A 23579-nucleotide genomic window follows, 5' to 3' on the forward strand; every position below is an offset into this window, starting at 1 on the left:
AAATCCACTGATCCTTTTGTCCTTTCCCAACTGTCTTCGGTGATTGCTCTTTCACTCTTGCTTGGGCATTGTCTCCACCTCAACGCTGATACCATGTTAATTTTAGGTATATAATATATTCTATGCTAGAGAAATTTAATTCAATTTTCATAGTTAGCACAATATCTTTTCTAGATTAGCAATCACATCAGCATTAAAGTAAATCGCAGATAGAACATAAATATAAATCGCAGAAGACAAGCCAAGACAAGACGACACAAGATGTGGCGCCAGCCAGGGACAAACCCCAATGTGGGAAAACCCTTGATCAATTCTTCTTTTATGTTCTTCAATAGTTTAGCAGAGAAAGAGAGAGAGAGAGAGATAGTACATTTACAACAGAAGTCAACATTTTGACTTTCTATATCTATATGAGATCAGTTGAAGACGTGCTACTTCAACTGATTCTCCAAGGTGACTGCTTCACTTATCATAGTGTTGCATTTTGTCACAGTGCTGCACCTAGTCACTGAGCTGCTCCCATCACCATGCTGCAACTCATCATCATGCTGCACTTTATTATTATGTTGTACTTCATCGTCTCAGTGCTGCACCCAAATATCACTGAGTTGTTCTCAACATCATGGATCTGCATCTAATGTTGTACACATTGCTGATCTGCCTGCTATGCTGTACTTGATTATCAGTTGCACTTGTCACAGTGTTTTCACCCAATCATACACACAAGACATACTCAATACATCATCATGCTGCAATGCCTTGTTGCTACATCATGCTGCTGTTATACTTCTGTTGCTTCATCATGCTGCAACACTATACTTCTGTTGCTTCATTATACTGCCATATGTATATCAGCCTTAGCTGCTTGCTATGGCTTGCAGCCTAGCAAAGCAGCTAGGCTATAGTTCCAGAATCCTCCAAGCAGTCCCAAACTAAACAATCCTTCTTTTGTCATGCTGTCACCTACAGCAATCCGAATTTATACACTGTCCTTTCTGACCTCTTTATATTGTGGCTCAGCTTCCTTGCAAACCGAGCTCAAGAACAGCCCTATCATGCCCAAACAGCCCTGAAATAGACCACGTTGTAACCTACAGCGATGTGGCTTTATCACAGAATTCCTACGCTGATTTTTCTAGACTCCTTCACGATGTTATAGGGCTCCTTCTGCTGCAGCTAGGTCACCTCTTGTTGCGGCTAGGTCTCTCCTCATCTTGATGCGGCTATGGCTTCATAATCTGCAGCTACGGCTTCATTATGATAGCGGCTAGATCTCCTCTCTAGGGCTGTGGTTAGATGTCTCCCTTGACTGCGTATTAGGCCCTCCTCCTTGCTGTGGATTAGGCCTCTCTCAACTGCAGTTAGGGCCTCCTTTAGTCAACGGATGAGGGCTTCTTTAGACTGCGTATAAGTGCCTCCCTTTGCTGCTTAGAATTTACTGCGGCTAGGGCATCATCTTAGGCCAGCGTATACTCTTAGTGTCTCTCCTCCACCAAAACCCAAAGACATGGAGAGGAGGAGATCACATGAAGAGTATATGTGTGTGACAAATGACTTCAAGTCCTCTTCTATTTATACTAAAACGTAGAGGTTGAATAGACATGACTGTTGGGCTTCTGAGCCTACATAAGTTGCTGGCCGACTTGACAATTTGTCCATAATCAAAATAAATTCATATCTTCATAAATACTTATCGGAATCGGATGATCTTTAGATCAATCCTACACCTCTCGATGAGAGGGATCCAAGAAAAATATCAGCTGCCATCAATAAGATGATCCACATGGAATTTGGCCCTAGTTGCCAATTTTAACACCCTAGGCATTCCTTATTTGTTACTATTATTTGTGGTACTTTTTAGTCCCATCGAACTTTCTGGTTATTTGTTAACAACAATATGATATCCTTCTATTATGTCTACTCAAATCCTACTCAGGGCAAAGATAAAGTTAATACAATATCTTACACGACTTAAAATACTGTCACACAGCTAGCAGGTTGCCTATGTAATAGTACATGTCTAAAGTATCTATCTTACTTTGGTAACTAGAGGGAATCCATATATCACTGCAAACTATTTGCTTTCTTGTCGCTGCAATGTTTTTGAATTGATCACTTGAGCTAGGTATACTCACTTGTTCAGGATAGTAGGCAACATTATACAAAGTTACATCAAATAATTCAAATAAAAAGATGTGAGGCTAACTTGAGAAAATCATTCTAGACTATTGAAATCTCAGTAGTTAGTTCCATGGATAGTAGAGAAGCTCAAGATCAAGGATGCCCTCCAAATACATGTATGTTAAATACTCATTTTGTCTGGAATGTGGACCAATTGGCACTGATCCAACCTTTAATGACAGTTTGGGGCATCATGGTAGATGAAAAAATCAGTCACCTAGAGGAATTCCTATAGCTTGGCTCAATCCATGGCTATTTTAGAGCTCCATCATTACAACATTCATGAAATACTCGGGGATGTATAATAGGGATGTTGTCTGAGGAATTTCACTCTCTACTGGACAGTAAAGCTGGACTGGCAACATTATAAAAGGAAGTAAAACAATTTAAAGGATCGAAAAATAAAGCTGTAAAAATATCATCCAAACCAGCTAGTTAACAGTCAGATTTTATTACTGGTTTCAAAACTATAAATTGCATTCTTATAGAAACTCTTGCTCCAAAATTAAAACGAGAGTATAATTTTTTTAAAGTAATGAAACCTGTTCAACAAGAAGAATCCAAATGAATGAGTTGGCACAACAAACCTGGTAAATCGAGGTTCCCTAACATCACTAGTTATATGCAATTCTTGATATTTATTCCCTTTTTCACATTTATAATACTAAAGAATATATTTTCAAATATTTACTTTCTTTCAAGATAATGTAACATGAAGAGAAAAATCTTTGAACTTACACTAGTTGAAGCTGCCGAGAGCCTAGGCTGTCTGGAATTGTGCCAATTAGCTGATTGTTTGACAAATCCCTGAAATTTTTAGAAAATAATGAATCCAAATAAATCAAAATATATCCATTCAAAAGAATAGATCAAAATATTTATAATATATATACAGCATGGACCATAAATAATGTTTCAAACACTTCAATTATGTGAATATACCTAGCTCATGAAGATACAGATAGCCCATAAACTAGTTCAATCTAATAAATTTTGTAAACTCATGAGAAAGGGGTGCCAGTTTTGGAAATGCCGCTTCCAAATTTTTAGGAAATAGGGAAACAATGGTATTCTATATCCTTGAGGTCTCCGGTTCTAGTCTAGCTGAGGTTTATGTGTGGCTAAGTCCAATGAGTTACTCGCCGCTATTGTAGTTGGTAGTTGAACTTCTCTCCACCTGGATATTCCAGGGAAAAGAGGGGATCCCACGAGATTTTCCTTGGAAAGAAATAATATACACACACAGATGTGCACACGCATATATATTAGGCTAGTGAAGTAGCATGAGTGGTTGAATGATTTGAGCTTCATGCAGGAGGTCTCAAAGTCAATTCTCAGGGCGCTGTAATTAGCACTAACAACTTTGCATTAGGTACCAGGAATGCAGGGAAGTGCCCAGAAGCTTCCCAACGAGGCTGCACTGAAGCAACAATATAATGATAGCCCCAAATGGACACAACAATTGATTGCTAAATGCCATACACAATCAACTCTTTATTTGGGGTTAGTGCATGTTACTCTACAGTTTTCCCTTGGAAAATCAGAATTGAGTTTTGAGAAGTCTACAAGCTGTATCAAATTGGATCTAAACAGAAACTTTGTTAGTTTATGCCCTAAAAGTGGGATTCAGCTTTCAATTTCTTTTATACCAGCGGAATACACTCGCAAATATGCAACATTATTTCCTAGCGGTGCCACCAGAGACATATCCGGAGCCTCTTTTCTTCGGCCTCAGATGCTAGCTGTATCCCTCACTCCTACTCCCCCCCCAGGGTCGTGCAGCCAGACACCTTGTTGGATCTAGATGACTCCAATAGCGAGCTAGCAACATTGTCACCCCCTTCACGTCGGCTATCAAACTCGGGCATTCTTGACATCATTGACCTCCAGCCCATGACTTATTCACTTAATCTTCTACATCACCAGGGCCTTTGATCGAGTTATATATATGTTAATGAGGCTGTCCTATTGTTGTATCAAAGTTGGAAACTTCAACTTTGCAATCAGTGATAGATCTCAACAAACCTAAGTCAAAACCTTTCATCCAAAACTAAATGAAAACCTACAAGAAGTTGGAGAACGAGAGATAAAATATAACATATGGTAAATCCTATTTGTGTTCAACAAATGATCAAAGTGGGTCAATCCAGTGTTATCAGAACTGGACCGGAACTGGTGGAACCGGCTGGTCCAATCGGTTTGGAGACCAAACCATTCTGGTTCGAGGTTTGGAACCGAAAAAAGCAGGTTCGTGCCAAACTGGCCTTTTTTCATCGAACTGGTCGGTTCTGTATAAGTTGATCAAAGATGTTTGAAACACAACTTTTTTAAGAAAAAGCAGGATTTTTTGAATGTGGCAGCCTAATATTCAAGCCTATGGCTCCGATATTGCTATGAAATCCATGGTAATGTTAAATTCTTAAGTAAAAGGATGAAAATGAAAGATAAAGGATAAATTTTTAGCATTACCATGAAATGACTCACAATGTTTGAGAGTGATTCCGACCCCATTGGATTTCATATGAAGAAAGTAGAATTTTAATCAAGAGCACCAAAACTTCTATGTACCTTGATGTTTCTGGCATTTGCTGTCAAACTTCTCTATCACGACCCTACTAAAAATGTACCCGTCACTCAAACAAAATATTGACTCGAAATGCTACGTTTTTTCTATCTTATTGTAATGCTTAGAGGGTGATATTGATGACTCCCAATATAGGCAATGATTTTGATAAGATGTACGCATTTGTTGTAGCATGATTTTTTTAGGATGCTAGAGGCCTTCTAGAGTCTGTTTGTTGATGTATTTTTGGTTCAAAGACGGATTGCACTCAATGCTATTTTGGTCAAGTACACCCTTACATGCTATATAAATGAGAACTTTTGCTTATTTGTGCATAAATGATTTAGATTCATATGGATGCACATGAATATATATGTTTTTCTTTAAACTTTGAATATTTTGTGTTTTTGGTCGACCAGTCTTTGGTCCGACTTTTTTACCAGTTCTGGTCCAGTTCTGATTGGTTCCCAGTTCAGAGGGTTTTCCGGTCCAGTCACCATTTCAGTTCTGATAACATTGGGTCAAACAGACTAAAAGAGTACCATCAGTGTAATATAAGGTAGGGGTGCCATGGCAGTTATTACTAATTAGATCTAAGCTAACAACAATAATTCAACATAAAATAATCTAAGAACAAAGCGATAGAGAGCTAAGTAACCATTCAATGAAGGAAATAAGACATGTGAAAAGTATTGGGAAGGAAATAACACAAAGATAGAAGGAAACGAAAAAAAAAGTGAAGAGTAAGATAAAAGGAAAAATTATTGAACCTAACAAAAGCCAAATGTTCTTCATTAAATAAAGTAATGCCCTTTGAAAATATCTCCAAAACTTAATTATTCAAAAATTACAATTATGCTTGAAGAAGGAACTCCTCTTCATGCAACAAATCCAATTTGGAAGAAAGAGAAACAAGGTTATTTTTTAGCATAGAACTAATCTAGAAAATCACCACAATATCCCCAAACATAACATCCTCTGTGTGAGAGAAAGAACAAGCCATGTCACTTGGTTCGAATTCGAATTCGAGTTTGACAACCTTGAAGTTCAATAAAAATTCAACAGTGAAAATTTTTGGAATAAAATTCGCCATTAAATTCGACAAACTAAGAAATTTAAAAATATATATAAAAATGAAAATAAAAATAAAGATATATGTAACCAAACTCATGATAGAAATAAATAAATAAAAAATCAAAATAGCATACTGACATGATTACGCAGATATTTCAAAATCAAAATCACATCATCTTCTTTAAAAGATAAAAACTTGTTCATGAAACATAACATCAAAAACATAAACATGTTCCATAAGTTTAAAAGTTTTACACAATTCAGCATCTAAAAAAAATTACAAGTGGAACACAAGCTTTATTTTTTATGTTCCTTTGGCCTACTTGTTACATCAAAATGCTCTATATCATCAAGAGCACAAGGGGCAATGAAACCACTAGAAGCATGATCATTAGATTCACCACTGAATGCAGGACTAACTCTATCTCTATCACTCTCAGTGTCAAAATCATCATCTCCCGATGCATCTAGAACAAGCTTGAAACATGGAGTAAAAGAATTGGCTAAATCTTTTGCCACATTGTTTAAAGCCAATTGTTGATTACTATGAACATAAACAAGATCTTCCAATCTCGGGGATAATAGCTTGTTTATTTTCTTGAAATGAAAATGCTCAAAGGCACTCCAATCCCTTTCACATGTTGATGCACTTGATCCTTGGCTCAAGACACGAATTGCAAACTTTTGCAATTATGGGGCCCCTGATCTATAAAAATCCCATCATACTACTGGAGCACTATTAATCATATTGTATTTGTGAAAATTCTTTGAAATGCAACAACTGGATTTTATTCTTCTAACTGATTAATTATGTAGTTTATTTTGTTACAGCAAAATAACGAATATATCACACTGCAATTACCTCACAATAAAAATGTTGCGGAAAATAAAACTAGAAACTAAGAAAATAGAGCACACACACAATAACAATGTCATCATTATTTTTGGACAAATGTCCCCAGAAAAATCCAATGTGGGGAAACTGGTGCGGCAAATGAGAGTTTTATTATTATTATCCAGCAGCGAAAATTCTGAGTACAATCTGGATGTCAAACTAGCAATAATCTCTAAAGGAATCACTGGCAAAATCATTACAGGAATTTTCCCTTCTCCATAAGCAATCCGGCAACAATCTTCCCACTGAAACTAACCCCCGGAATACCTCTCGTTGCCTCTGCGCAATCTGTAACTTGCACTACCCAGAACTGGCTCTGAGTCAGACGTCCTGCCTGTTGCTACCTATGGAAGCGATTCTTTGGCCGTTTGAAAATTATCCCAGTCTCCAGCCACTGAATCGACCTCTCCACCAGCTGAATCAAATCACCTCAATGAAGCTGCTTACGTAGCCTCCTGTGGAATAACTCGACCTCCTCTAGTTGACTCTTTCAGCACTGGAAACTTCCACCAAAATCTCTACTACTACTCCTTTGCCTCTGCTACTAATCTCCTACCTCGAATTCTATTCCTTGAATCTATGCTCTCTAGGAAATTCGATCTGCCTAGATCATTCACCCACTCGATGTGTCTGGTGTATCTTCTCCATCCCCATCATCCTTATCCCAGTCTCCAGCAACTGAATCGACCTCTCCACCAGCTGAATCAAATCACCTCAATGAAGTTGCTTACGTAGCCTCCTGTGGAATAACTCAACCTCCTCTAGTTGACTCTTTCAGCACTGGAAACTTCCACCAAAATCTCTACTACTACTCCTCTGCCTCTGCTACTAATCTCCTACCTCGAATTCTATTCCTTATTGAATCTATGCTCCCTAGGAAATTTGATCTGCCTAGATCATTCACCCACTCAATGTGTCTGGTGTATCTTCTCCATCCCCATCATCCTGCACTCTTATAATTTCTCGTTGGTTTACCAATGACCATGATTAGATCCTCATCAACAACTAAGATCATCTCAAACTCAATCCGTGTGAGCTTTTCGAGCATTCTCATCTTTCTTAATGAATTGTTGTTTATTAATCACTTTTCCTAAGTTAGACTTAGGAAATATCTAATTATTGATCAATTAAATTAATTGAGCTTTCTCTAGGTGTTTTTCCTAGAACCTTTTCTAGGTTTTGGAGATCTTGTGTTTCTTAGCCTCTTTGACCAAAGTCGAGACTAGAACACTTATTCGATGCTACAAAAAACAACACTCCCTCTTATCGAGGAAGGTGTTCTCTCTCCCATAACATCTTCCCATACGTTGTTGATGTCTGACAACTGTAACATCCTATCATTGTCCATCAAGCCACTGGTATACTCTGATTCATTTTCCACTCTATAGTTGAACCACCCTGCATCTGCACTGCTGCTGACACTGCACTATGCCTCCTACATTGTTGCCAACTCTAGTCTGCGCTGTGACTGATCTCATGCTATTGTTGCTGCAACTACTGCAATTGAGAACAAACCCTCCTGCTATTGAAAGGGTTCTCCACTATACCCATATGTTCTCTAAAATAGATGAACTTAGCTCTCCCTAGAGCTTTTGTGAGTATATCTGCAACCTGCTCTTCTATGGGAACATGTTATAGCTAGACTACGTTGCACACAATCTCTAATGAAATGATATCAGATATCTATGTGTTTCAACCTATCATGAAACACTGGATTTTCAGAGAGTTTGATGCAACTATGATTATCACAGTAGATACTGGTCACCTCCATCCTTGACTAAACAAGCTCACCAGCAGCGTTTGAAGCCATATAACTTTGCACGTGGTTGTGCTAGTTGCCATATATGTTGCTTCTACAGAGCTCAATCCTAATGACTTATGCTTCGTGCTGCACCAAGAAACCACCCCTGATCCAACGTTGAAGCAGCACCTTGATGTGTTCTTCCTGTCCACTGAACTACCTGCCCAATCTACATCTGTGAATCCACATAGTTTGACACCATCACCTCAAGTATACCTCAATCCATACTCGACTGTGTCGCGCAAATACCTCAAAATGTGCCTCGTTGTTGTCCAATGCACTCTCTTCGGTCCCACCATAAATTGACTGAGAGTGTTAACCGTGAAGCAGATATATGGCCTAGTGTTGACCAGATACATGAGGAACCTATAAGTTGTCTATACAAGGTGAGGTCAACGTCCTCATCCTCTGATGCATCTATCTTCCTCCAATTTATAATCATAGGTGTAGAAATGGGTCTACAATGTTGTATCTTGAATCTCTACAGAATCTTTGTAGCATATCTCCCTTCACCAAGGAAGATCTCCTTGTCCTTCTTCCAAGCCTAGGAAGTAATCCATCAGCCCCAAATCCTTAATGTCAAATTTTGTTGCTAGGTTTCTCTTGAAATCCTTTATGAGACCTTATGACCCATTAAATAAGAGGGCATCCACATACAACACTAGCATGAGAGGCTCATCCTCTAACATCAAATAGTAAAGGTTTAGATCTGCGTCACTCTTGACAAATCCCATCTTCTGCAAGTAGCTATCAATTCGTCCATACCATGCCCTGGGAGCCTGTTTGAGTCCATATAGAGCTTTTTTCAGTCTGCACACAAGCATGCCCCTCGCATGTGTTTCGAAGCCCTCTACTTGTTCTATATATACCTCCTCCAATATCACCCCATTCAAGAAGGTTGTCTTGACGTCCATCTGGTAAATCTTCCATCCCATCTGTGTTGCTAGAGATATAACTAGATGGATTGACGTATATCTGGCAACTGGGGTGAAGGTCTCCTCATATTCTATTCCTTATTTCTGTGCAAACCCCTTTGCCACAAACCTATCCTACTACTCTCCACACTATCATCTGTAGCATAGTTGATCTTATAGATCCATCGAGATCCCACAACTGACCTATCCTCAGTCCTTGGCACTACCTCCCAAATATCTTTTGTCATGGTGGAGTTGTACAGTTCCACCATGGCATCTATCCACACCTGATGTTGTGTAGCCTCCTGATAGCTGGAAGGCTCTACAACCTGTGCCACCAATGCTTGGTACCTATCTAGCTGTCTACGTTCCCTCTTGTTCATCCTAGGAGTACCAATAAACTCATTTGCTTCTCTCGATGTTTAACCAACTTCCCTGTTGGTTCGACCACAAGTGGTGGGAGGATCTACCAGCTCCTCATCTTACCTTTACTGCATTGTCTGCTGCAAACTCACTGGATCTCCTGCACCTAAGGACGGTTGGTATTGGTGACAGTACTAAATACATGTGATTGTCATTGTGGTTGTCCCCGCAGCTACCCCTGTTGTTGGACCAATGGAGCTTTTGTTGGCTCACTCTGATCATTTGTTGGCATATTGCAAGATTTCTTAAAGGTGTTGTCCTCCATAAACTTCACGCCCTGTATCACAATAATCTTCCTGCTACGAGGAACATAGATCCTATATGCCTTAGAGGTTTTGCTATAATCAACGAAGTATCCCCTCTCTGCAGTCTGATCCAACTTGGTATGCTTCCAATCCAGTACATGGAAATAAGATATGTTGCCTGTTGACTATTGAAGTACACTTGAAGACTCCATGCCCAAGGATATGTCAGAAGACTTCTTGCACTTACAGAGTTCCTTTTATTTTTCTCTATTGTACTCAGATTCTACAAGCCCTGCAGGTATATTGTAAAGTGATGCTAGCATGATGAAATAGAGTCATGTAACAGGCCTAGGTAGCTTAGGACTTTGTTATCAAGTGAGCTCACTCTAGGGAATTTTTTTTACTCGGTTAATTATTTGTGCTTTTCAGAGTTTAATAATTAATTGAGTTTTTTCTTCCAGTTAGAACCCCAAAGCTAGAGTGTCGCTTGATAGCAAGGCCTTAAGAGAGTCTTGGTCTCTAAAGTCAACGTATATTACCATGTTATATCACTCGTAAAGTTTCACAAAATTTGATTAGGTCTAGGTACCTTTTTTTAAATTATTAAAAATTCCCGCAGCGCAAGGTTTTTAATAAATTGTCTATGTAAATTGTAATAAGTGATGTCTAGAGAAGTTATATGGTGTATGAGTGTAGTCAAAATTAGACCTCTACACCTCAAATTTTTACTAAGACACACTTTGAGGGGTAAAAAATATATTATAAACCCTCAAAACCCATTTTTCCTAAGTCTAGGGGAAAATGTGGCAATAAAAATTAAAATAGCCCAGAAATAAATAAAATGGATAAAATTAAGAGAACTCCATGTGATAAAATGACATGGAAATGACTTCGAAATTATCTCAAGCCAAAAGGCAAGTCAAGAAGCAGTCGAATGATGATTTGGCACATGACATCAGCAAAGAGATTGAGCACATGTGGAAATCGAATTTTTTGCTAAAAATAAGGAAATCGAATTTCCTAGGTGGCAGCTTGAAAGGGTCAACAAACTGTTCAAACTTATGGTGGCAGATTTGATTTGCTATTTTTGTGGAGACCTGTCTCCACCTTAATTCAGTTCAACTCCTCACACTTGGCACTAAACTTCAGTTCAGCCTACACGCAGTTCTAGTCCAGCTCCACGCATTCCTTGATGGTAGCGTCTACGCATGAGATAAGGGACTGATTCGGAGAGGTGTCACTCCTCTTGATGGTTGGTTGGATTTCGATAGGACTTGGCTCCATGATCACCTACCAAGATTTACACATGGAAATTCAAAATTCTACACAAGAGAAGAAGCTCTATGAATTTTTTTTATTTTCTAAGCTATAAAGCAAGAGTCTTTGGGGGCGAAAGTTATGGTCTTATTCTTCAGTGTTTTACAGTAATATTTTTTTGAATATTGTTCCTTAATGCTCTACTAAATTAAATTTTCACAATTGTTATTTCACTAGCCAATTGTGGACTACCTATTTGCACAGGTATCTGGCATTAATTTTTGGGTTAAAGAATCAATTTGGAATTTAATAAATCTAGCAGGTATATCTAGACATTTTATTTCAATTTTGCTATTTGACCACTGCAACTTAACAATTGTTTTTCAAGTGTGTAGAGATCAACCACTTTCTAATCTTGGGCATGAGGGGAAGTCTTTGGTTGTTGAATTTTCTAATTCTAACAGTTAGAAACCCTCCATGTACTTTCTGATTTATTACTTCCTACTTGTTCTGATTAATTAACAAGTTATTTACCATGTAAATACTGAAAATAAACAAAAGTACATGCTCAACACATTACAGATCATCAACTGAAGAAAACATAAACAAGCGCACAAATGACACTTTTATTTTTGGACTAATGTCCCCGGAAAAACCCAATGCGGGAAAACTGGTGCAGCTATCTGAGGGTTTGATTTATTAAGCAGTGTTAGAATACAATCTGGGTGCCAAATCCAGCTCACCCAACAAAGAAAAATCTCAGCAGTAGTACCTCTCCTTCAGAGACAGATGCTCCGGCTGAAACCCGGATATACACTCCAGTAACTCCTCAGCTACAATCTGCCCCACGAAAAACCCCAGCGTCAGCCTCTTCTACCCTCTGCATCAGCGTTCCCGACAGTTTCAGTTGTTCCTGGCAATTCCGGCTTCTGCCCTCTGCATCAGTGTTCCCTGCAGTTCCGACTGTTCGCCACTGTTCTGACTTCTGCCCTCTGCGTCAACTTTCCCGGCTGCTACGCTGATCCTCCAGGCACTATCTTTGCCTCTCTGCTTCTGTATTCACTGCCCCTCAGCTGCAACTCTAGATAACTCTCTCAACTTTCTCAACAAACCCAACCCCAGAAAGTCGAAATCTTGATCTCTTGGTGTGTTCTCCAAGTGACCCTCAAGCCTCCTCTTATACTTTTCTCGTTGACAAATCAACGGTCGAGATTAAGTCCCTAATCAACAGCTAAGATTAGATCTGGCTTGATCCATGACTTTTGAACCATTCTAACACAGTTTTATATTAATCCACATTAATATTTTAATTTCCCTAAGTTTAGACTTAGGGACTCCATTAAAAATATCAATTATTTTAATATCTCCCAAACTATTTAGAATCTGCCCAAACCCTTTCTGGGTATTGGAGATCTCATGTGCCTTAGCCTCTCCACCAAATTTCGTGGCTAGAGCACATCCGATGCTACCCCAAATCAACACTCCCTCTTAGCAAGGACTGTGCTCTAGCAATACTCCTTACTAAGTATTACTCTGATCATCTAGCATCGGTCCCTGATGCTAGGCCTGTTGCCCATCATCTATATTGTTGCATCTCGTACTACCACCCATGGCTCTGCCACTGCCACTACTGCATCTGTACGACAGCTCCCTCTACATCCGTGTTGTTGCCCATGGCCCTACCACTGCCATTGTTGCGTCTGCACTGCATCCCCTCTCATCATGCTGCATCATGCTGCCCATAGCACCACCACTACTAACTGTTGCACTGCAACTCAGTTACTGAGAAGTAAGTAACTGATCTCCCAACTCTGACATCTCTGTCAGGCTAGAGACACTCCCGATGCTGAAGCTCCCTCTGTCGCTGACAAGTGCTCCCTCTCTGACCTCTGCGCTGCTGCAACAACTCCCTGCATCTATCACCATTGCACACCTCTCTGTGCCATCCTGCACTGGTGCAACACTCCCATGCCTCTCGCACTGTTGCAGCCTGCTAGCCTCGCGTTGTCCTGGGAATCCTGCATTGTAGCTCTCTTTGTCGCTCCATCCTCATCTATCTCTACCGACATCCACCAGTCCTGCTACTCCTCTTCAGGGCTCCCGTAGCCAGGTATAATCCAAGAGGTTGGGTACCTCGAGGATTCTGCCCCTCATCTTCTGTAGTTCTCTTCACTACAGCTCGATGTGTCCCCACTTTCGCTTAAGTGGTGTGTGTGCACTCATGGCACAATCATCGTCTCTCTCCACTTCCTTCTCTGCCCTTACTGGCGCTGCCTTGGTCTCGGAAGCCTCTCCCTTGCTCTTCTTCCTCGGACACTGAGTCGCATAATGACCCAGCTCTCCACAGTGGAAGGATTTGACCTTGGAGAGGTCCTTCTTCCGCTTTTCTTACTTACCTTCAGATGCTAGGGCAGCATCCACCTCCTCCTCCTTGATTAGGATCCCCTTGTTGCTACTTCCCGTCTTAGTCACCCTCCTGATCTCTTCTTGGTGAAGAGCCGCCCACATTTCCTCCCAATCTGGAAGGTTTCCCAGCCCGGTATGCTCTGGACAAACACCTCCCAGTGTTCTGAGACTGCATTCAGGGTTGTTCTCACCATCAACTGTGAATCTGGTGTGGCCCCTATGGAAATCAGCTGATCTCGGATCTCCTTCAACCGACCGAAGAAGGTGTCGATCTATTCTCCCTTCTGCATCTGGTATCACTATAGTTGATTTTCTAGGAGCATCTTCCTCTGCACGGAAGTATGCTAATACAACTTGGTCAGGGCCTCCCACATTTCCTGTGTCGTATTCTTCTCGGCAATATGTGGTACTATATGATCCTTGAACCCGTCAAGAATGATACTCTTGGCCCTCGCCATTACTTCCTCATACCTGTCATTGTCAGCTGGGTCAACTGGGACCACTATTGTCTTCAAGCCGCAGTGCTTGATATGATTTCTGTCAAGTACGGATAAGATTCAAGCCTTCCAGACTACGAAATTTGAGGCTCTGTCTAGTCTGTCCTAGTCTCTTACTTCATGTAGTGTCATTTTGTTGCTCTTCTATTTCCCTCCTGGAAGTTCTCGATGTGACTCCCTCTGAGCCTCGATTTCCCTCGTGGAAATCCTTCTGCCGATGTCAAAATGCCCCCTACTCTGATCCTCTGTGCAACCGCACCATTGATCCGGATTTCTTGGCTAGAAACGTCGGTAGCAACTCCCTCCTCCTTGGCCTTGCCATGTTAGGTACTGTTCTGACAACAGTACCCCACCAGCTTCACTCTGCAACTTATCCACAGCCTCCTAACCCCAACAACCTGAAGGTGAGAGCTCCTAGGCTCTACGCGGTCCAAGCACCAGCAAACTAGCTCCCTAAGCCAACTGCGTCAGCCCTCCTGGCCTCTACATGAGCCTGTCTTTGCCTCCCTCAGCCTCTTCTTGGCCCAAACTTGATGATGCAGGCACTACGTCACCCCTTCCTTGTTGTTTTGCTGCTAGGAACAGCTTTTGTCACTTGGGACAATTTTTTTCTGCTATTGCCGCTGTGCTCAGTTGATGTCCTCAGTTCTCCTGTGATCTGCAACCACACTCTAATACCATGTTGAAGTTTCTAAGTCTAACAATTAGAAACCCTCCATGTACTTTCTGATTTATTCCTTCCTACTTGTTCTGATTAATTAACAAGTTATTTACCATGTAAATACTGAAAATAAACACAAGTACATGCTCAACACATTACAGATCATCAACTAAAGGAAACAGAAACAAGCACACAAATGACATCGTTATTTTTGGACTAATGTCCCCGGAAAAACCCAATGTGGGAAAACCGGTGCAGCTATCTGAGGATTTGATTTATTAAGCAGTTTCATAATACAATCTAGGTGCCAAATCCGACTCACCCAACAGGGAAAAATCTCGGCAGTAATACCTCTCCTTCATAGATAGATGCTCCGGCTGAAACCCTGGATAAACACTCTGGTAACTCCTCAGCTCCAATCTACCCCACGAAAAACCCCAGCGTCGGCCTCTTCTGCCCTCTATGTCACTTTTCCCGACATTTCTTGGAAGTTCCAGTTGTTCCTGGTAGTTCCGGCTTTTGCCTTCTTCGTCAACTTTCCCGGCAGTTCTGGTTGTTCCCGATAGTTCCGGCTTCTGCCCTCTGCGTCAGCTTTCCCGGCTACTGCACTGATCCTCCCGGCACTATCTCTGCTTCTCTGCTTCTGTATTCACTGCCCCTCAACTGCAACTCCATATAACCCTCTCAACCTTCTCAACAAACCCAACCCCAGAAAGTCTGCGTCAGCTTTTCCGGCAGTTCCGGTTGTTCTGACTTCTGCCCTCTGTGTCAGCTTTCCTGGTTGCTGCGCTGATCCTCCCGGCACTATCTCTACCTCTCTGCTTCTGTATTCACTGCCCCTCAGCTGCAACTCCAAATAACCCTCAACTTTCTCAGCGAACCCAGCCCCAGAAAGTCGAAATCTTGATCTTTTGGTGTGTTCTCCAAGTGACCCTCAAGCCTCTTCTTATACTTTTCTCGTTGACAAATCAACGGCCGAGATTAAATCCCTAATCAACGGCTAAGATTAAATCTGGCTTGATCCATGATTTTTGGACCATTCTAACACAGTTTTATATTAATTCACATTAATATTTTAATTTCCCTAAGTTTAGACTTAGGGACTCCATTAAAAATATTAATTATTTTAATATCTCCCAAACTGTTTAGAATATGCCCAAACCCTTTCTGGGTATTGGAGATCTCATGTATCTTATCCTCTCCACCAAATTTCGTAGCTAGAGCACATCCGATGCTACCCCAAATCAACATTGATTTGAGCAGCCAACTCACAAGACATAGAAGTTGTAGAACCCATAGTTTGTGGGTCAAAGACTTATCTAACGATATTTGTTTTACAGGGGTTTCTTAGTCATTACTTGGAAAAGAACCCATTAATCTTCATCTATTCTCTTACTATTGTGCTTTTATTTAATAGACCTACTAATAGGGAGCTTATTATTGGCTGATCAAGGAGCAGAGTTGTACTCATACTCCTTGATCTAGACCTTGTGAATTATTTGTAAATAATTTTATATATAGATCTAACCCTTGTAAATATAATTTGGTTCATTTTTAGACCTATAAGTTTGTACATATCCTAACCTTGTATATATAATTTTTTTTTGGGGGGTGGGGGGATTCTTCCTTGTGTTCTTTTGAATATTTGAAGACAGGGTTTGGTTTGTAGTTGCTTAACAAAATTGTTTTTGCAGGTGGATGGTTTGGACCTCAAACCCCCACTCGTGTTTTAGAAAACATCTTGTCCTTCTTCTGTGTAACCCTTGTCGTTAGGCTTTGAGGGATTAAATTCTCGGATTGGGCAAGGAACACATTTTTTGCAACTTTAAAATTTATTTGTAAATATTCAAGGAAGGCCGAGAGGGTTTCTAGCCTTTTCCTCCAAGGCTGAGAGTTCTTTGAAGGCTCATATCTTCTCCTATAAACTTGATCTCCAAGGGATTTTGATTTAATGAATTTCATAAAAAATAAGAAAAAAATTCAAAGTTTTTTCCTTAAATCGAATTGAACTAATTGCTTGGGGTTTTTTTAACAAATCCTTTTGGAAAATCTAATAAATTTTTGAACAAAGGCACAAGAATTTCTGGTGTGTATTTCTCTGAGGGCCGCAAACATATTTGGGCTTGTTTCTACAGAGCCGCAAGCAAAAAGCGAGGGTTTGATTTCATAATTTTTTTATAATTTCTTTTTGGCAGGCTATTTCTCAAGGATGAACTGGTAAAAGCTTCTATTTTAAAGCTTCAAAAACATTGTTTGAAAGTCGTCTTGAGATCCCTAGTCACATCCTCCTCAACTGCAAGCATTTCCATAATTAAAATTTGAAGAAAGAGAGTAATTAAGTTTCTGAAACATTCATCTCCTGGCCGCAAGAGAAATTCCTCTAAGTTGTGCGTAGAGATCTCCATAGTTGAGATAAGACAAGATAAGATAATTATATTTATGTCCAACTAATGACCACAAAGTAGGTCAAAGGGACTATTAAGTACAATGATGTCCATAAAATGCGGGAGAACCAAATGGTCTCCTATAAAAAAATACAATGCATGAATATAAAAGGTACAATGCAAGAACATAAAAGATACAATGTATCGAATTCCCTGATGAAGAGTATCAGATCCATCTCTCCTAACATCGACACTGACTGAAGAGCACTGAAAAAAATCCACAAAGTTTGTTGCCTGATGAAGGGTCAGTGGGAGGTGCGAACTGTCCACTAACTCGTTGTTTGGGGGAGTTTGTGCACTACTAAGGTCTGGAGGACCTAGTCCGTCTCTCAGGGACCAATCCGAGATGTTTAGCTACTGAGGTCTCGTGTGGCTAGGTGAGGTCCCACAGATCCTCACTGGTCTAGACTCTAGAGAACTTTCTGAAGTCGGCCCTTGAAGAATTATTTACGTTGAACTTTAGCATTTACCTTTTGAAGTTCCATGTTTATCCTTTGCATACTCCACATTGACTTTAGACTTAAATTTTTGGAGCGTATTTCATTTTAGGTAAAGTCGAATTTCATTTTGAGGAGAGAAAAAAATATTTTAATTATTGTAAAATCATTATAAAGTTTTCTCCATCATCAAAATTTTGAGTAGTTTTTCTTTTTCAAATATATATATATTGTGTAAACCCTCCTTAGAGACACTAAACCCTCCCTCTTGTCTACAGAGGGTCTTTTTTGTAACAATAATAATAAAAAGGCATCTTCTTTTCTTATGGGAGCTTGGAATTTCTACCCTTTGATATCCCTATCTCCTCTTCTAGGAGGAGCTTCTCTTGCTTTGCACAAATTCTTTTATGGGAGGTTGGGGTTTCTACCCTTTGATATCCCTATCTCCTCTTCTAGGAGGAGCTTCTCTTGCTTTGCACAAATTCTTCTATTTTCTCACAACCCTTTTTAGATTCAATTTCATTATTAATCTCACTTATATTGTGTAAGCGCTTCATTTGATTGCCATCTCTTAATCTAAGTGGCTTTGTTTACATTGAATAACATTATTTGGTTAATAGATCTAAATTACATATCTATTGGATTTGCTTATATCCATTATCATTTGAACAATTGCTTGTGCCATATAATTCATATTTTCTCTTAATAAGTGAAGTGACGTTTTTAATCTAATCAATAGCTTATTTCACATAAGAGCAATTTCTATTGAGAGCACTTGACATTTCTATAATATTGCCTTGTTTCATTGAGTAATTTTACATGCTTCATTGATCTTGTGATTTTGGGTTTAAGGCACTTCTCATCATAAATGGATTAGCATTTCTCTCTTTGAGGCATATTGTTTTAATTGTATCTCATGGAAGCATTTGCATTAACATTTGCATCTTATTTGCGTATTAGTTTACTCTTGCATTTGTTGAAGAATGTAACTAGTGTCGGTAATGATAATTGTATTTGAGTCATGACATAATGTATTTGTCAAAAGAAGAAGAAAAAAATTATACACAAATTGTAAGCCCTAGAAGTGATGATTGACGCTATGTGATTCATTTCACTAGATTCAATCCCACTTCTTCACCCCTGTGAGCATCACCTGATGCAATGAGTGCTAAGTGGACTATTCAAAAATCATGAGAAATTAGTCAGTTACAAGTACAACTGCCTCTCATGGAAATGGTCATAGATGAATGACTTATGTGACGCAGTTGAATCCCAACAAAATGATATCTAATATAATACACTGCGAAAACCCCTCAATACTTAAATTCAAAAAGAGTGAAGGGAACTCTACTTGAATGGTTCATGAGGCACAATACTTGCTAAGGTTTTGCAAATGGGGTAGCAAGCTAAGTGGGTTTGATTGTGGGGGAAAACTCCAGAGTTAAGCATGCTTGAGCCAAAGGTGATCTGGGATGGGTGACCTCCCGGGAAGTCCTTTTTACCGGGCGCAAGCCCTGGAAGTGATGATTGACATTGTGACTCATTTCACTAGTTTCAATCCCACTTCTTCACCCCTGTGAGCATCACCTGTTGCAATGAGTGCTAAGTGGACTATTCAAAAATCATGAGAAATTAGACAGTTACAACTACCTCTCATGGAAATGGTCATAGATGAATGACTTACTTAACATAATTGAATCACAAAAAAATGATATCTAAAAAAAATTATAGTAAAAGAAAATTATTTTTGAAGCATGGGTTTCATGCTCTTTTATTTGTTTTCTAGGTCTTAGCCTCCATTGAAGACTTCTATGTTTTGTCTTCAGTCAAAAGAGTCTTTGTCACAATTATTAGACCCTTATTGGGCTTTTGTACCATATAAAGAAATTTATTTTTGAGTCAAAACAATCATTTTACCCCCCCTCACCAAGTCGGCCCTGCCTTGGAGAAGTCGGTGCAATTGGAGATAATTCAACCTTGTGGAAGCAGTATAAATAGAGGCAGCTCAATTCATTTGGAAGCACACACTCACAAGTTTGATCTGCAAGACAAAGAGGACGAAAAGGATAGTGAATTGCAAGAGAAGAATACCTGATCCAAGGAGTAAAGAAAATTGAAGTTTGAAGCATCTCTCTCTCTCACACGTGCGAGTTTTCTAGGGTTTTTGGGCAAGTTGCAAGAGCCGAAATTTCTACAGTAACTGCAAGTCCGAAATTATGAAGTTGGGGTGTCGAAATTCTGGTTTCAAGCAATATTTGAGGAGTTGACACTTGGAGGATTTGGAAGAGTTTGTCTACTTGAAGGAAGGGTTGACTTGGTGATTGGAGGAGGTCTTTGTCTAGGTCAAAAGGGTCTTGGATTGTCTCATCTTGATTTGAATCTACTAGAAGAAGAGTTTGACTAGGTTTTCCCCTTCATAGGGGTTTTGCCCTGGCTGAGTGCCTACATCTTGTGTCCCTTGTTTTTGTGATCTTCATGCACTTTTGATTTGGTAATTGCTTGATGAAAGATAACATAATGGAGAAGTAAAAAGAAGCCAACACACATCACAACTTACAAGTAATTATCAAGAAAGAGGAATCGAAACCCCAATTACTACAAGCATTGATTCCTCAACAACATCCATCTAACTTCACCTTGCACTCGTTGATTTGTGAGCATCCCATCTTACTTGTAACATTGCATTACATTTCTCTTGTACTTGTCATTTGAAATTACTTGCTCATTGGCTCATGTAACATTATTATATCTTTTATGAACATCTCTAAAGTATCGGTTTCATTTACATTGCAATATCTTACTGCTCATATTTCAATTGTACTAACGCTTCTCTTGCAACATTGACGATCTTGTAGGTTGATATCATTTCTTTAGTTGCAAGTATTGTAATTCATCTTTGAGCATTGTTATAAGGCACTGGTCTATCATCCTATCTATCTTGTCATATTGATCTAATTGAATTTATCCTTAATATCCACATTGCTCAATAATAATTTTGCTTGCCAATTAATCATTAATTCAAGTTACTTAGATCAGCAATTGCTTTGCCCTTAGTCTCCTAGAACTTGTTGTTTCAACAAGTTTTCCTTCACTAACCATCTTTAAGGACTACCCCCGTTAGCTTGCCTAGGAGAGAGCTTAAATGGAGTGAGTAGGGAATAGGTTATAGCCCCTCCTCTGAGCACGACACCATAAATGTTATACTTTGTGGGGTTGGAAACTTTTCACACATTTAGGTGTATATCTTAGGCGGCAACACCCTGTTGACCATTACGTGTCAACAACCCATAGCAATACACCTCCTTTTTTTCGCAAAAGGGATAGCGCCTGATCGATGTGTTCCTTCCATCCAGCTATCATCATCAACCTGAGTATCATCTTATACTGTAAACCCAGTATGCATGTGTATAATGTAAATAATCTCAACAGATCCATGTCGTGTATGTAATCACATAGATAAACCTACTTTTCTAGTGACGATCTACATTCCGGGAGGTTTTTTGTTTCACCAATCCATTCTCGAATGGTCGGCAAAGTTTTCCTTCAACCTTACCCCAAAGCCAGAATGGATTTTGTCACTGAGATCTTAGAGGAGTCTTAGTGTTCTAGATCGATTCTATGTAAAAGTGATTTGGGAATAATCCTGACTATTTGGTTAAGTTATTTTATTACAAATTGCTTGATCTGCTAGATTATATTTGTGTCGCAGAACTGGGTAGTCTATGAGGGTCTTTTGCAAATGGGTTTCCCCCCTTAAGATGTAAAAAAAATGTGAAAATCATGATGTAAGGTGTCTTGAGGGTTAGAAAAATAATGTATCCCCTCATAGGTTAATTAATTAACTTTTCTGCCCAAAATTAATTAAAATCCTAAGCCAGAAAATTAATTAATTATAGGTCCTAGGTAAATTTAAATTTTACAAAGACAAAATTTGTGGGTCCTTTAAAAATTAAATTTTAAGAGGTCCAGGGACTAAGGTTAATTTATTATTTTGTTAAATTTTAAGCCTTTGCTCCTTGAGGTTAAGTCAAAGTCAAAATTTTGAGGAAATTAATTCAAAATTTTAATTTTTGAATTAATTAAAATGCATTTAATTGAAAAATTCGAAATTTCCTAAACAATTAAAATTTCGACGGATGAAATTAAAAGAAATTTTGATCCTCATCGACAATCGAAATTACTTTGACAAGAATCACTCGAACTAGCCGTTGAAAGATTTATCTTTAAATAGGAGGTCAATTGTCAGTTGAGATCATCCAATCTTTTGATCGTGTACTAAGCTCTCAAGCTCTCTTGTATACTTTTTGAATTAATGCAAAAGTCTTTGGAGTTTCAACGTGCTGTAGTGTTCCTCTTCATGAATTTATGGTAACATTGTTTTAATTTCTGTTTAATATAATGTAAAAAACTATCAATCAATAGCTCTCTTAGAATAATCTGAATACAGGTGTCTTATTCAGTTTGTTGGATCTAGAGTAACATTTTTAATTTTGATTGAAGTAGCAGTATCGCTATTTATTCAGAGTTTTATTATTGTTCTATTTCTCTACTTGATTTGATGGTTGATCTAGTGTTTGCAGAAGATCTCTCAGGTTCTCATTGAGCGTTTGAGGATAGTCCTCGGTTGGACTAGCCAACTCTCAACACATATTTTCTGAAGAGCCTACTTCATATAAGCCTTAGAATTTATCTAACGATAATCTTTTTTCTGCAGAGTGTTTTTGGACTAGTACCTCTCTAAAATTTCAAAATCTTTTAAATATTTTGTGGAAAATTTGATAGATCAGGCTATTAAGAGCCTTAGATTATCAGATCTGGGAGCGGAGTTAGACTCATACTCCTCAGATCTGATAGATTCATAAATCATTTGTACACAGCTGTTATTTACTTGTATGGATCTGTAAATTATTTGTATAGATTTGTTATTTACTTGTATAGATCTGCAAATTATTTGTATAGATCTGAAATTTTGTAACATAATTTTAAATTTTAACACTTGGGTTTTTGGGATTTTCTCTATTTTTGTACATATTAGGTATTGGGTTTTTCTTTTTTCACTTGTGCAGGAATAGATCTGAGAAATCAGCCAAGAAAATCTTCAGATCTGAGCTAGATCTAGACCCTGGAGGGCAAGATCTGGGCTCAAAGATTGTTTGCAGGAATAGATCTGAGAAATCAGCCAAGTAAATCTTCAGATCTGAGATTTTTCAAGCAGATCTGGGGGTTTGAGATAGATCTAGGCCCTGGAGGGCAATATCTTATCCCAAATCTTTTTCCAAGGCCAGCCATTAAAATTTTTGCAATAAATCTGAAGATCTGAAGCAAAATATTTTTTTTAGAACAAGGGTTTCAAGATTTAGGGCTCCTAAGCCCAGATCTGCCTTCTCCTAGCCCAACACTAATTCTATTGGGCTTAGTGCTAGCTCTGATTGGCCCTAGATTCCCTTGCTCCATTTCTGATTTGAATATTTGATTTTCTGAAGCTAATCATTGGTGGGTTTTTGCAGAAAATTTGGTAAAAATTTGTGTTTCAGATATTGAAATTTTTTTGGCAACTTGGGCAAGTGATCTTCAAGGCTAGGGCCTAAGGGTTTGATCTCTAAACCATCTTTTTCCTCACTGTTTGCTACAGCAGTCATATACCTTTCTAATAGTGGTGAAAAACACATCTAAGTGGTTTGAAATTAACTAAAAAAATGCTAAATACATTAATAAGTCATTTATGTTTGATGTGTATCAAGAATTTGGCCTAGATCTACATTTTGGGTCACTGTTATCTCT

At 38.9% G+C, this 23579-nt stretch overlaps 1 protein-coding gene across 1 annotated transcript in view; it reads right to left on the reverse strand.

Moving 5' to 3' along the window:
* LOC149172988 (Di-glucose binding protein with Leucine-rich repeat domain-containing protein) overlaps positions 1-23579 on the reverse strand; it is a 167897-nt gene that overhangs the window by 112048 nt on the left and 32270 nt on the right. Inside the window, exon 5 of the mRNA XM_089424477.1 lies at positions 2920-2988. Within this exon, the coding sequence (XP_089280603.1) occupies positions 2920-2988 (69 nt within the window). The remainder of the gene's footprint in view (positions 1-2919; positions 2989-23579) is intronic.

Source organism: Pinus tabuliformis, chromosome 4_2, assembly GCF_031772625.1.
Source record: "Pinus tabuliformis cultivar Carrire ecotype Pingquan chromosome 4_2, CPIR1, whole genome shotgun sequence".
Taxonomy (NCBI): domain Eukaryota; kingdom Viridiplantae; phylum Streptophyta; class Pinopsida; order Pinales; family Pinaceae; genus Pinus; species Pinus tabuliformis.